This window comes from Balaenoptera borealis (assembly GCF_965194805.1).
Source record: "Balaenoptera borealis genome assembly, chromosome: 14".
In the NCBI taxonomy this organism is placed as follows: Eukaryota; Metazoa; Chordata; class Mammalia; order Artiodactyla; family Balaenopteridae; genus Balaenoptera; species Balaenoptera borealis.
Window position 1 is genome coordinate 50818796 of NC_138875.1, and position 15763 is coordinate 50834558.

The following is a 15763-nucleotide window of genomic DNA, read 5'->3' on the forward strand; positions in this document are numbered from 1 at the left end:
AGGAAGTTAGTTGTTACAAGCAGCAAGATGTTGGCATTTGTTGCATTTCCACTTCGGGTGTTAGGACTTCGTCCTGGTGCCACATGCATTCCCTACTAAGTCATCAGCTGCTTGCTTTCTCGGTACTTGGATGTGTGCATTCCAACTTTTAGTTTCCTACTGGCGTGAAGAGTATTGATTCACAGTGGAAGTCACGAGCTGTTCACGTGACCATTCTCACAGTGTACCTCGTGCTCAATTCTACTAGCATGAAAGACTATCAGAGGAATTCAGAAACAGTGTGAAAGATTGCAGCAGCACAAGAGAAACAAGGATTCATTTATGGCAGGAGACGTTGAAAAGGGTTATCCTGATGTAGTTAATATTAGTTTTCAGTTGTGAAAGCCTTTGCTTTATGCAGATTGTATTGTGAAGTCGAACTGTTGGCAGACGATGTTAACTTAAACTAGACTGTTTGAATGTTGCAAATTTAGCGATTAGGCTTTTGTGGATAGTTGATAACAATGAAATCAGCTTTAAAATCAGTGGTGTGTTTTCCTTGAAAATCTCAGCCGTTGTATTGTAATTGATGCATTCTGGATATAGAGTTCAGAATATCCTCACCTCTTGACTCAGAATTTGGAAAATACTTTGATTTGTTTTGATGGCTTAGCAATGTTCGTGGTCTGACTCTGAGGCAACGAATTTTTTGCAGCCGGTGTGCCTAGGTGTAATTTCTGAATTCCCCAGCTGAAATTTTAAAGGTCTCTGTATTAATTACAGAATAGTTATAAAATTCAACCTTTTTTCATTCCCAGGTTCTAAACTAAGGGCTCTATCTCCAGTCTGTGGGGAGGGGGAGGGGGGAGAGGAGAAAACCGTCAGTAAAGTTCCTTTTAAAATTTATCTTTTTCTTTTCTCCCAGGCAGAGCAACTGTCCCAGCATTGAGCAACTGATATGCAAAATAGGAGTTAACTGCTGCAAGTTGAGTAGATTTATCTGGAGCAGTTGTTGTGTATCAGTGTAGGGTTTTGCCAGAGTCTGTTTATCAGATGACTCTTGCTAAATATCTCCTTGTTCATCAGCAGAAATTTGGGGGTGGGGGGCTGGCTAATCCTTGTCTCTGGAGGCTGCTCAGCCTTGCAGGTATTATTTGCACAGCACTTACACCTGTAATTCAGAGCAGCTAGATGTTACTTCTGTGAAAATTGCTTTCCCACTCTTCCCCCAAAGCAAAGGGAAATGATACTTGTTTAGAACCAGCAACTAGGTAGAAAAATACAGCCAATTTCTTTTGTGTGATAACGTGGTGCAATGTCTATTTAACACATTTTTTTCTTCATGTGGCTTTATTTTACTTAGACATATCTATAATTATAATACCTCAAACTTGACACTGGCAATTTCTTACCTCTTGCTATTACTAGGAGCTGAGCTTTTGTACATTATATGTATTCACTGAGAAAAGTAGTCAATAGAAAGTGGAAATCAGCCTAACTAATAACATATGGAGGATAGAGCAAGCACATGTAAGAAATTTGAAGTGGTTAAGCCAAGTCTGGTGGTAATTAGAACTTTATTGATTTGTAAATTCTTTCCAGTTCCTAGGAAGAGGACAGGTGTTAGCAGTACAGGCACCAGCTGATGCCAGTCTCACCAGGATTCATTAATGTGTGTCAGAAAAGATACTCTCTTGCATTCTGTACAGAATATATTGATGATCATAATGTCATATAAGTATCTTACAGGATGTTCTTGATCCCTAGAAATGTTGCATTTTTTTCTCTTACCTGATCTCATCCACTAATAAGGTGGGCAAGTATAAGAATACTTTTTAATGCCTAAAGTAAGAGGATATACTAGGTCACTAACTTTTTCTGAGTTGTATTCATCAGCCAGCAAATAGGAAATTACTGTACTATACAGTGAAAGTGGTCTTTAACTGTACAGTTTCCTATCATGTGACAATGGAAAGTAACCACGTTTTTACTTTGTTGTTTAAAGTTTTCCTTTAAAGAGAAACTTCTGGCCATATGGTGGATAACTGGTCAGTATTATTACACGTTTCATTAAGCTTGGAAGGTAATTTTCAAATGTGAAATAAAATGGGAAACATTGAAATACATTTTATCTAAAATTTAAGGAATTTTTTCATTGGAAGGTAACAGTTGATCAGCCTCCTGGTTGGTATTATTATCTAAAACTGTATTTATCTTAATTTGTGGACTTATCTGCCGTTTGCTTCTATGGGCCAAACTGTTTGGAAACAATAGTTAATAGTTTTTATTAACTGTTTATTAACAGTAGAATCTACGAAGTTCAAATTGAAATCAGGGCTGCATCTGAGGGTTAGTTCTTGTTTGTGAAGCAGATAAAATGTATAGCAACCTAAGGTTTAAACAATTTCATAAAGCAAGGCCATGAAGCTTATTTCGTTTTCAACAGTTTTGTTAAACATTTACATTTTCGACTGAATAAAGGTAAAATAATAAATAAATAGGCAGCAAGTAGGCTTGTTCTTTTATTATACCTGTATGGCATCCAAGTCAGTGTGGGTACGTAATGAATAAGAGACAGTAATGTAAATAAGTCGAATATAAAGTAAATAATTTGGTATAGGCATTTTACATTGATTTCAATGGCTTACAAACTGTAGTAAGACATATCACAATTATAGCCAGGTGTCTATCATTTCTCCTGCAAAAGAGGTGATGTCGTTTATCAGGACACAGGGTCCTGTTGAAGTTAGAAAAAGTTTCACTGAATTAAAAATTAAGTGATTTTTAATTTAATTTCATATTTTTAAAAAAGGCAAGTGCTTCCTAAAATAGACTTTAAAACTTGCTGTCATTTTCCTTAAATTGCCATATTTTGGATGTCTCATTTCAGTCAGTAAATCTTCTTAAAATGAGGGGATTAAGCTATAATTCAGATTCAGCTTCCTCAGTGCTCATACATGAACAGTAACTAGGACCTTAAATTTTAGAGGCTGAATTGAGTTTTATAAATATATAGCATTAATAATATTTCATCCCTTGATAAGAAGTTCTAGATTCTGGTTGTGGCTATTAAAGCCATACCCTTGGCAATTAACTTTATCTTTGTGCTTTTCAGTTTCTTCATCTCTAAAATCAGTCTTAGCTTAAATATGAATCTATCTACCAAAGCTAAATTTCTAAACCAAGAAAAAATGCATTTAATTATTTGTGTTATCACAAATGTCATAGTTCTATATATACATGTTTGTATATGCCTATGTACAAATAGGTATATACACACACACATACATACACTGAGGAATATGTGATCACGTAAAAGAACTTAATGGTTGCTTGCTAGGAACTAATAAGATTGAGAGCAAAACTCTATTTCTATCGCCATGTTTTAATAACATAGTCACTTTAATTTTTTAATATTTTCCTTATATTAAAAATACAATATTGGAAGGAAAAATATTGGAAAAAGAAAGTGCCATTAAGCAGCTAACTAGTGTTCTTCAGAATGCAGTGCTGAGCACACTAGAGATTTTTTTGTTTTAAATACTTAGTTTGTAAAATATATGTATTCATAAATACTTAATTTTTCTCACTATTCAAATCCCTAGTATACAGTATATTTCAAATATTATTTTAATAATGTATTACCAAGCATAAAATCAGTATCTGAGAATTTTAAAAATCATCACAACATATAGTCATAACAAGTTTTGAATAATTAGCTTCCTTTGGCTCTGTTAATAGTACAAAAGCTATTTCTCAATTGTTAGAGCCAAATTTCAGATGCTTCCTCTTTTTTTTTTTTTTTTTTTTTAATTTTTGGGCCGTACTGAGCAGCATGTGAGATCTTAGTTCCCCGACCGGGGATTGAACCCACGCTCCTTGCAGTGGAGGCGCGAAGTCTTAACAACTGAACCCCCTCATTTTTTTTTTAATTGTGGTAAAATACATGTAACATATGTTTTTAACCATTTTTAAGTATACTGTGCAGTAGCCATCACCACTATCCATCTCTAGAACTTTCTCATCATCTCAAACTGAAACTCTGTGTCTGTTAAGCACTAACTCCCCATTTTCTCCTCTCGCAGCTTTTAATAACCACCATTCTACTTTTTGGTTGCGTGAATTTGTCTACTCCAAGTGTCTTATATTAGTGGAGTCATGTATTTGTCCTTTTGTGTCTGGCTTATTTCACTTAGCATGATGTGTTCAGGGTTCATGATTGTTGTGTCACGTTTCAGAATTGCATTCCTTTTGAAGGCTGAATACTAGTCCATTGTATGTATAACTACATTTTGCTCATCCATTCATCCAGCAGTGGACATTTGGGCTGCTTCCACCTCTTGGCTCTTGTGAAGAATGCTCCTGTGATCATGAATGTGCAGATATCTCTTTCAGCAGTTCCTTCTTTAAATTCTTTTGGGTATATACTCGGAAGTGGAATTGCTGGATCATATGGGATTTCTATGTTTAAGTTTTTGAGGATTCACCATACTTTCCTGATGTTTTATAATGTCCAGTTAAATATTGCTGTATGTATGATCAAATAAAGTTAGCCTGGAGGTCTTTGAATTTTAACTCTTCAAACACCTTTAAGAACTCTGTTAAAGGACACATCATTTAATAGTCTGAGTGTCTGGTACTCAGGGGAATTAGCTCTGATTGTTGAACTTCACTGTCTTTGACTTCTCTAGGAATTTTCTACTTTGATTCTGTAGAAATAGTAAAGAAAAGTAGCAGTTCAACTTGTAAAATAGTAGACCTCCGACTGAATTGAATGTTGATTGCCCTTTAAGCTACAAGTTTCAGGGTCTCTGCCAAGATTTCAGAGTTGTTAGGGCCACAGAATTTATCCACTATAGTGAATGGGGATTTAGTGGCATGGATTATCAAGTATGGGGACCAGTTTAATTAGGTAATATACAGTGTTTACACAACAACAAAACAAATTTGCTTTCCACAAAATAATTTAGAATTAGAAGCTTGGCTTCCCCAGTGGACCTTGGAGGAGAGGAAACATAAGGCAAAACATAAGGTCTCTAGTCTCCTAGTTTTTGAAGCTCAAAATGTTTTTGACTAGTTATTTCCTCGAAAACATTCTCTTGGCCATTAAAATCTCATTCCTTAATCTTAAAAACAGAGTTTGGAATTGCGTAAATGTGAAAAGAGTGGCTGAAAACATCCACAAAGAGATACTGAAAAATGCTATGTGTGCTGATAGGATGTGGCTCAAATCTAGTCTCATAAGATACATTAAGGGATTACTTGTCTTTCTTTTTGCTTAAACATCGGAGACAGTGCATTTTGAAATAAGCTCTCATGAGTCCAAAGAAAGTTTTTTAACATCTGTTCAACATTTGAATTTGGATTCTTTGATTTTTGTATTTTTTCTAAAGTTAACTGTTAACCACAAATTATTTATAAATTAGAGATGTATCAAATTAAAGAAACAGTGATAATCCTCAATAATCCTGGAGTGTATATTTTAAAAAGGTATGATTTTTGGTATGATCTTAATTCATTTCCTGTGGCATATAAGGAAAAAAACTTCATTTTTTGATCACTGGATAAAGGTGTACCACTTATAATGAACATGTTACTCTTAGGCCTTCCTATCGGTATTGCTTTGTTCTTGAAAAACTAATTCCACGTTCATCCATCCGTCCATTTAATAAATATTTGGTTGCCTGCTCTGTTCTAGGCACCTTGCTGGGTACTAGGGATATAGTGGGGACACATAAGAAATGTGGGACCCTTTTTCTCATTAAGTTTATAGTGTAGTGTAGGGAGAGCCAAAGAAATGAACATATGTGCACCTACAGACTGACATTTGTGGCAAAAATAAGGTGCTGTGAAGGTTTATAAAGGGGATCTAGTGGAGGTTGGGAGTGGAGATGGCAAGTCAGACCTCTTGAGAAATGTGGATAGTAATTTATTTGTACAGTTGACTTCTGTATAACATAAGTTACTGGGAATTCCCTGGCGATCCAGTGGTTAGGATTCTGCACTTTCACTGCCGTGGCCCTGGTTCAGTCCCTGGTCAGGGAACTAAGATCCTGCAAGCTGTGTAGCATGGCCAAAAAAAAAAAAAAAAGTGTGTGTATACATATATATATATATATAATATATATATATAAATATAAGCACATATATATTAATATATATTTGTTAAAAATATATAATAACATAAAACATAAATTATCCTAATGTAAGGCCTGGTTTTATTCATTAGTGTGTCATCAAAGTTTAGAACAATGCCTGGACCGTGGTCAGCCCTCATTTAAGGGTTTCTTGATAGTTAACACTGTGATAGTAGAGATAGGGAAAGTGTTGTTGGCCCTGGAGGTGATGGGGAAACTGCAGCTTCTTGTGGATGTCATGTTGGGCACCTTCCTAGCCCAAGCTGGCTACCTAGATGCTGACCTGAGGAATAAAGTTTTAGGTACTATTGATGTATCAAATTCTGAGTCTTCAGGTCTGCATAGACGGCAGTGGACTTTTAGTTATAATGGTTGTTGGATGAAGAAAAAATAATGAATGTTTTTATGTCTTGGTTTGGAACATCTTCTGAGTTTCTTTGCAGCATAGCTGAAAGGAACATAATGATCATTTTGTTTTACTGTAGTACAGCTATCATTTTAAGAAGTTTACTTGGTCTTTAAATTACAGGTATTTTTGGAGTTGTGCTATTTTGACTGGGTGTTAGAGGCACTAGGAAATTATTTTGTTATAAAATTGTGTTTTTACTGTTTTCTGCTCCTAACATAATTTGTTTATGGAAGTAAGTTCTAAATGTATATATGATTTTACAAAATTGTTTCTAAAGGGAGATAGGGCAAAGTGTCAGCCCACCCCGCAACTCCTACCACTCCTTTCTAAAGTAATAGAAGTTTATAAAGGAAAAGTGTTGAAAATGCCTGTTTGCATTTTGGAATTTACCCTCAAGGTCTTGCTTATTTGACTTAAGTCCCAAGTGTTACAGTTGGCAAACCTTTAGAGTCTGCTCAGCCTGCAGGTAGAGTAGCTAGTTTTAATGGATGTGGTGGGAAATTGCTTTGAAAAGGAGAGAATGAATTGTTTTAAGAATATTTTTTAATCAGACAGGTGCCTGTGTTAAAATGAACACATATGGAATTTAGGCACAGAGCAACAAGAGTTTTAATTTTCTGTCTCGGTGAAATTTAACTGGCCTTGTACCCTTTTTAATTTTCAAACAATCTGTTCTATTTACCTCTGTTACCTCTCCCCTCCATGCCCCCCTCCCCATCCTGTCTCATAGTAAGACTCCTCTTGCCTATGAAGATACCGAAGAATCTGTTTCTCTTCGTAGGAAATTGGCAGCATCAGACAGGAAGGAGCTCTACCCAGCTCCCCACCGGCCCCTTAACTACCCTCTGCCCTGCCCCCGGCCTTAGTGTGGTGCTTCCTCTTTTCAAGACTAATCCTTGCTTGGGCTTTTCATCCACTTACTTCAGGCTCCTCTAGGATCTTTTTCATATCTCTTCCCTCCTTCCTCCTGTCTTTCAAGCTTTTCCTCTTTCCTGGCTCTTGTCCCACAACCTACAAACATGCCCAGGTATCTAATATCCGAAAACTGAAGCTACCCCCAGCCCTTCAAAACAGAGTTGCTTTCAAGGAATCTGCTGCAGTCTCTCCCCATCATTCCACTTTCACTCCTCAATTTACCCACATCTATTTGCCTCTGTCATTTCTACTTAAAGTATTCTTGAGTTCATCAATGGCCTAGCTGCCAAACCAGTCGGCATTTTCAGGCCTTGTCCCTGCCCTTCCTTTGACATTTCACACCTATCCAACCCCTTGAAACCTTCTCCCCTCTTGGTTTCAGTGCCATCGCCCTCTCCTGTCCCTCTGTCCATGCTTAGGCCTTTCTTGCTGGACCATAGTGACTGGCCGCCTTCGCCTTCAGTGTTGGTCTTCTCCCAGTAAGAGGTCTTATTTACCCCTATGATTTTAATGACTACTGATGTGCTGATAACTCCCCCCATTTTAATTCTAGCCTATAACTGCTTTCTCTTGCTCAGGCTGGTATTAGCTGACTGCTTATTGGACATCTCCCTCTCTGTTTCCCACAGGAATCTCAAACTCACCACGACCAAACGGAGCCACATCTTCAACCAAGATTGTTTCTGGTGTAACAGTTGTCCATCGGGGTTGGAAACCTTCTTCATCCTGCTGGTCTTGGTGACCTCATTTTTCAAGTCCCAGCTTAAATTTCACTTTCTCTGTGATTCCTTCCCATACTAATGCAGGTAAAGGGCTAATCACCCTCTTTGTCCTCTGTACAGCCACCGTCCCTTGTTCATTACTGTACTTGGCACATTTGGTATGATTGTGTGCGTGTTTGCCCTGTCTGGGGGTCAGGGACTGTATTGTCCATCATCATACCTCCAGTGCCTGTAGCAGTCTCTGTCATTGGTGGGTACTCAGCAAACCTTTGAATAACTCTTAATTCCAATTGCAGTGCTAATGAGCAGCTGTCGTGGTTAATATGATATTACAATGAACTGTTTAAGTAGATGATAGATTTAATTTTACCCTCTTCATATTTATTTTACAGAAGTTGAAAAACTTAAAAAAAATTGCGGGTTTTTTTTTCTTCTGTAAACCCAATGTAGTGAGAACCCAAGGTAATAATAAACAATTTCTAGTATGTTCTGAAGATACTTACTTCAAATGTTCTTTGATTCATTCTTAAAAAGCAGGAAAAGGATATTTCTGTTGTCCTGTCTTCAAGTTCACTGATTCTTCTGCCTGCTCAAATCTGCTTTTGAATCCCTCAAGTGAATTTTTCATTTCAGTTATTGTACTTTTCAGCTGCAAAATTTCTTTTTGGTTTCCTTTTAGGCTTTTATTCTCTTAGGACATCTCTTATTTTCTCCACCCACGGGTAAAGAATACTTTCACCAATGTTCTGTCTAAACAAAATTCAGGGGAAAAATTGTTATTAAAAATTTTTCCTTCTGAAATTCAAGAAAATATAGACATATTTACAATCTAAGAAATTATATGCAATCTAGCCATGCATTGTTTTTTTTTTTTTTTGGAGGGCATACCGTGCATCTTATGGGATCTTAGTTCCCCAACCAGGGATTAAACCTGAGCCCCGGGCAGTGAAAGCATGGAGTCCTAACTACTGGACCACCAGCGAATTCCCTAGGCTTTCTATCTCTTTATTTTAAGTTTGTTCATACATCTTCTTGACTTTTTCCATATATTCCTTTAGTTCTTTGAGCATTTTTAAGACATTTTTTTGAAGTCTTTGTCTCGAATATCTGCCATCAGTTCTTTTTCAGGGACAGTTTCTGTTGATTTATTTTTTTCCTTTGAAGGGGCCCTGCTTTCCTGTTTTCTTTATATGCCATGTGATTTTTTTTTTTTTGGCTGCTGAAAACTGGACATTTGAATCTAATGTAGTAACTCTAGAAATCAGATACTCCTCTTCCTCAGGGTTTGCTAATTTTTTGTCGGTTTTTTTTTGTTTGTTTGTCTTTGATTGTTGTAGACTGCCTTTCTGCTGAGGGCCAGCCTAAACTTAAGGTTGTCTCATGTCTTTTTTGAGCCTTTGGTGGGCATGAACAGTCACATTGTAATTTTCCCCATATATGCAGTTGTTTGTGAATGTCCTAGTCTTTAAAAGAGGGAAATTAAGGGGAAATTTAAGCGGGATAAGAGAAAAAAAGAAGAGAGGGGGAAAAAGGGTGCTGGCCCTTTAAATCTTCTGGCAGTCCAGGCCACTGGAGAGGCTTGCAGCAAGGGTGCAGGTGCAACAACAATGGCTGCCCACTTCTTTGTCTGCATTTCTGTGGTCAGAAGCAGCAATCAGTGATCAGAGCCTGGCTCCCCAATATTTGGAGGACAGGGTCCTTTTTGCTGATGCCGGCTCCAGCAAGCTGCTCCAGAAGCACATGCACAGGTGCCTGCTGAGTGGCTGGAGGTGGGTGGTAGGGAGCTGCTACCCCTAAGAGCTGAAATTAACCACATTTACCTTCCAAGTCTTCCCTGGCAGTTGCAAGCCTGCAGGAGGTTCCAGAGTTCCAAAGAATTGTTAGTTACATCGGACAGAGTCAGCCAGTGCAGTTGTCGTGTAGGTGGGGAGACACATCCCTGGTATTTGTTACTTGGCTGTCTCCTGGAACCCTCTGTGTATTTTGAAATTATTTCATCTTGTCAAATTGTTGCCTCTCCCTCTGCAACATATGAAGGATTGTGTGAATGTTATTATAATATATAATATGCATAATATTATTAGCAGTTTACTGGAGTGCACATTTTCTGTTCATTCCAGCATTTGGTGTGTTTAATTTTTTTATTTTTGCTAATCAGGTAGGCAAAAAAAAAATCATTGTGTTTGATTTATTTGCATTTAACTGATTATTAGTATGAAAGAAATTTGTATTTTTTCTGGGAATTGCTGTTCATAACATTTTGACATCAATGCTTTAAATTTGATTGTAGTCCTTTATAGTTGGCTTGAGGCTTGGTAAGAAAATATGAGAGTTATTTGTAAGTATCGTGGCTCCAGGATCCTTATCTGTAATTTATTTTCTCACAAGTTTCTCACATTGTGTTAATTTACATTTCAGCCTTATGATATTTCTATACAAACTGCTGAATTGCCGTATTTTAACTTTATATCTGGTTATTGATGTACTAATAACTATTTACAGAATACCTTGACAGTGTGCTTTCACAGACACAGTCTTACAACAGGTCATGAGGTTGATTGTATTTTGCAGGTGAGGAAACTGAAGCTTTGAGAGAGTGAGAAACTTGCCCAAATGTCTAGTGCACTTCTTCAGTAATAATACAAAGGGCATGTAGTCTCAAGGTCAAGTTTTGGCCCTGCAGCTGATTCATTTAATCAGTTCTTGTGTCTGTCTTATTAGCTGCAGAATGAACATGATTTTTTTTCCCATTTTATCTGTTAGCAGATAATATCCAAAAGCTAATATATGTTCTTCGATAATAGCAGTGTTATTATTTTTTAAATCTAGAAATGAGCACAGAAGCAGAGCAACAGCTTCTCCATCATGCCAGAAACGGCAACGCTGAAGAAGTAAGACAGTTATTGGAAACCATGGAAAGGAATGAAGTAACTGCTGACATTAACTGCAAAGGTAACCTTTGAATGGATTTTTTAGCTTTTTCTTATGAGTATGCACTACTTTATCATTTATTTAGCACTAATCTTTCTGAACTTGCAATAAATTTTCATCTCTTATCCTAGGAAGAACCCCTGTAAGAGTGGATACTCTCCTTCTCCCCTCTAAGTCAGAGAAATTGAGATCCAGTCTTAATTTTGTCATGGGTCCTAAACCTTATGAACTACAAGGGTGACCCCCGAGTCCACAGGATGCATGCTATGATAATTTGTTTTTCTCGAAGACGTGTAGGTGAAGCGTGTGAAGTACCTTAGAAATGTTGTCAGACAGGATCCTTACCCTCACTGAGATTAGTAGATTACTAACTCAGACTAGTCTGCATTGCACAATATGTATAGAATATGGAAGCTTTGAAGTGCAGGGTGTTAGGGAACATATAAGAAGTATGTAACTGGAACTCGAAGAATTAGCTTCTTGGAGGAAATTATTCTAAGGTGATAAATGAAGAGTGCATAGACTTAACCAAATAAAAATAGAGAAGAAAAGGGGTCAAGGCAGGAGAAACGTCATATGCCAAGGTCCTGAGGTGAGAAGCAGCCTAGATGGCAAGGAATTTTGCAGGCAGGAGGGGTGAGGGATAAGGCTAGGTGGGTAGGTAGCAGCCAAATCACAATGTGCCTTGTGTAGCAAGGTTACAAGTATATTAAACTCAGGGGTGCAGAGAAATAGGCTTTATTTTCTAAATTGGCTCTGATATTTCAACAAGCTCCTTCTCATTCTGAGAGTTTGGAGGACTAAATATAAGTCTTTGGGTCCCTCCATTTCAGTAGCTTTTTCGATAAATGATTGGCCTCCCAGAGCCTCTCACCTGTGTCCTCCCCCGTCTCACCTAAGGTGGCCTGTAAATGTAAAGGTGAGCCTTGTTCTGTGTGTACGGCCTTTGGTTCCTTGGTGACCTGTCTTCCTAGTGCCCCTGAAGCATTTGTAGCTGAAGTAAAACTCCTCAGAGTCAAATGCAGGTTTTTCATAAGCACAGGTGGTGCTCCTTGGCTGTGTTGGGAGTCTCATCCTGGCTCTTGTTGGCTTTGTGTCACCCTGAACCTCTCTCATGTCTCCCTGTGGCACGTGGCCTAGGCTTGCTGGTTCACCGCGGCCACACTCCTGTGGGTGTGGCCATGGGGGTGTTGAGTGACCCATGGGGGCTTGGAGCAGCTCTAGGTAGCCAACATTTGGCCTTCCCGCTGCCTGCACTACCGAGTTTACTTTGACGTGGCCACCGTGCAGGTTGGTGCTAGGCTAGGTGGCCTGGTAGGGGACCTTTTCCTAGCATCCTACATGCCACTGCCTGTTCTCAGTGTTCCCTCGACTTATCTCACTCTCCAGGCTTAGAATCAAGAGCCACGTGCCCCATTTTACGTCTTTTCCTCTCCCACAGCCCTCTGTCCCTGACGGGTATTTTGTTCTGCTGTGTCACATTCTCCTCCTGTCATAGAGCAGCAAACTTCATGGCCTCACCCTCAGTGCGGAAGGAGTATTATCTTTGTAGCAGTGAAGAAACCACGCTCTGAGTTGTCCAGAAATTGTAGTCTGAGTCGGTTCTTGGAATGCTAAACGAATTCTAAAAATCCTTCTCATCCTTCAACAGAAACCTGGTTCTTAATCTTTACCTTGGGGTTCTGTTTGGAATGCCAGAAACATGCCTGGTTTGATAATCTTCAGCAACCCTTTACTTTCTACCAACCACCCCCCCCTCACCCATGGTTGTCTCAGGCTAGTTAGTGGAGAGTCACCTACTTGGAAATGTAAAACTGAGAGACAGGTGTTACTGCTTTTTCAAAATTTCACCCTCATGATACCTGTCAGTCAGACTTGTTGTCAGGGCAGTTTGAAGCGTTTATGTAGAGGAACAACGTAATCAGGTGATGTGAGTTCACCCAACAACAGTGAGTGGGGAGGGCTGGGACTGGGTGTGTGAGTGTCTCCACATGGGAATCACTGTGCCTGGCATTTCTTGGTTTTCTTTTCTATCTCATTTTGTTTTTCCAAACACTGAGAAATTGAGAAAATGGTAAAGTGTAGTATAATTCTTCTGCAAGAATTAAAGCTCAACAATCAACATAGAGATGTTACTTACTGGTTGGAAGGAATCCACTGATGTCAAGTTGAAGGGAGAGAGGGAAGCGCTGATGTGCAGTTGAAGGTTAAGGTCAACACTTCTAGGCTAGGGGCACAAAGGAAGAGCTAATTGGGCAGTTTGGCTTGTAGCTGTTGCCGTTATGAGTGTGTGTTCATGGTCCCGTCTGTTGCTAATGGCGAGACATTCTTGCAAATGAAATAAATACTAATATGTTTATACACGTAGCATGCTTTGTATAAATTCTATGAGTGATCTAAGAGATAAGTTTTTGAAAGCAAAATAAGAGCTTATATTGGCAACATCAACACATGATTTTGTGTAGTGCTGTCCTGTTGCCTTGCTGGAAGGTCTGCATGGGAAGTTACTTGAGTATTACCCATAACGTCTGCTGGTGTTTCCCAGTGTTTAATATTCAATATAGGGTACGGTTTTCTGTAAATATTTCTAAACTTGATATTTCTTATTGATAAAAAATTTTGGATGTCCATAATAAGTTGTAAAGAGTATAAAGGATATTCGGAGCATTTTTTTTTCATGACTTAATAGCTCATTTATTTACTTATTTTTTTATGTAGATACTGATTTATTGATAGGGGAAAGTATCTCTGCTACATTATTTACCAAAGTGAAATTAAAAAGTAGATTTTAATTATTAAAGATTATCAAGAATTTGTACAGTATGGCCCTTTTTTTTTTTTAAACATTTTTACTGGTATTTGGAGTATTTTAAGAATTATTTAGGATCTTGTAAATTATGACTTCTTGATTCAGAATCCCATGTGGAAGCACTAGATGTGAGGAGACCCGTTCAGAAGCTGCTGCAGCAACTCAGAGGAGACTGTTGGGTTAAATGGGAGTAGAAACAATGGGAATGGTGAAAAGTAGGTACAGTTAACATTTAGGAGGTAGGATTGATAGGGCTGATTGAGTTGGGCGGGGGTGAAAAGGAGAAAGGCAGCAAGAGTGGTGCTTATTTCTGACTTGAGAAGGGAGGTGAATAGTGGGGCAGTTCATTGTGAAAACGATGTGGGAGGGGGAACAGGTGTTTTTTCTGTGCACATGTGTACGTGTAAGGTAAGTGAGTTCAGCTTTGTACCTCCTGAGCATAAGGTATTCTTGTATCGTCCAAATGGAGGTGAATAGTAGAAAGTTGGAAATGGAAATATGGATTTTGAAGTCAAGAGCCTATAAACAAAGCAGTGAGAAAGGGCCAAGAGGTGTCATTATTGGAGATTCTAGTAAAGAAGGATAATCAGAGAAAGTGGAGTTTCCACAGAGCCCTGGGAAGAAGTGCAGGGCTGTGGAGGCTCTTGGCCTGGGCTGTCAGATGCCGTCCAGTGACGTGGTGCGCTGGCTGCTGAAAAGTGCCCCTGGGATCCAGTGACACCATTTATTGGTAAAAGTTGAGGACAGTTTTAGTGATGCGGTGGGAAATGAACCTGGTCTGCAGTGGGTGGGTAGCTGATGGGAGGGAGCGCGAGGTGGGAAGCATGAAGACTGGCGGGGGTGGGGAGGGGAGGAGAGTGAGGAGGACAGTGGCCGAGGGCGCTGGGACCAGAGAGGGAGGGGTTGGGTGCTTTTGCTTGTTAGATGGACAAGACGCAAATCCTTACCTGCTCCTTCCTATTCCCAACTAAAGAGGGAGAGGTTGAAGATAAGGAGGAAAAGGAGTACTTGGGAAGCAGGAGGGCATGGGATCCGGGATCCAGGAAGTGTGATTATTCTGAGGCCTCAGGAGGAAGGATGGGCGCCTGTGGGTAGAGGTATGGGGTGGATTTGGTGCCAGGAAGCCCAGGGAATCCTATGAAAGCTTCTCTTTTCTTTGTGAAGCTAAGAGATCAGATCATTTGCTAAGAGGCAGGTGTCTGGGTAAGAGGCTTGAGGGGAGTGGTGAGGATGGAAATACCTGTGCTGGAACATAGGAGGGACACCTGAACGGCAGTGTGGACAGGATTGCCGGGCAGCAGTGAAGGCTTTGCTGAAGTATGAGATCCTGACTTTATGGAGCCATGAATCCACAAGGTTTTGTTATTTTTCTTCCACCACTGTTAGCAACCTGGGTGTGGTTATAGAAAAAATTGAGCTCGTGTATTTTTCAGGCTTTGGGGTTTTTCTAGGCTGCTGTGACAAAGATAGGATATTGAGGATATTGGCAAAGAAGTGTTGAAGTGAGGGACCAAGAAATATATGCTGGATTTACGGAAGGAAGTGAAGATGGTGGGGGTATTTACATAGAGGGAAAGCAATTAAAGAACTGGAGGGTCAGTTCAGTTGAAGAACAAGTCTGGGGGTTTGCCTGTGTGAAGAAGTGGGAAAGTGGGCAGTCTGTGGGAAAGTGGGCTTTCTGTGTTCCTGAGTTCAGACGTGATGATGACATCCAGACTCTGGCCCTGGGGTTGGGTACCCGACGTGGAGCAGAGGCCAAGTTCGCGGGGAAGTGAGGGAAGCTGAGAATCGGAGACACCAGGATACTGGCTCGTAGTAGTCACCCCTAGGATGGTGGCAGGATTTGCCGCGGGGAGAAAGA

At 39.4% G+C, this 15763-nt stretch overlaps 1 protein-coding gene across 3 annotated transcripts in view; it reads left to right on the plus strand.

Moving 5' to 3' along the window:
• Nucleotides 1-15763, plus strand: part of OSBPL1A (oxysterol binding protein like 1A) — a 217630-nt gene that overhangs the window by 436 nt on the left and 201431 nt on the right. For 2 of the 3 annotated variants that reach the window (XM_082355473.1, XM_082355475.1), the window contains exons 2-3: nt 8070-8246; nt 10992-11114. In XM_082355473.1, the coding sequence (XP_082211599.1) occupies nt 10994-11114 (121 nt within the window). In that variant the 5' untranslated portion in view covers nt 8070-8246; nt 10992-10993. The remainder of the gene's footprint in view (nt 1-8069; nt 8247-10991; nt 11115-15763) is intronic. The other variant, XM_082355474.1, reaches the window with a different exon arrangement.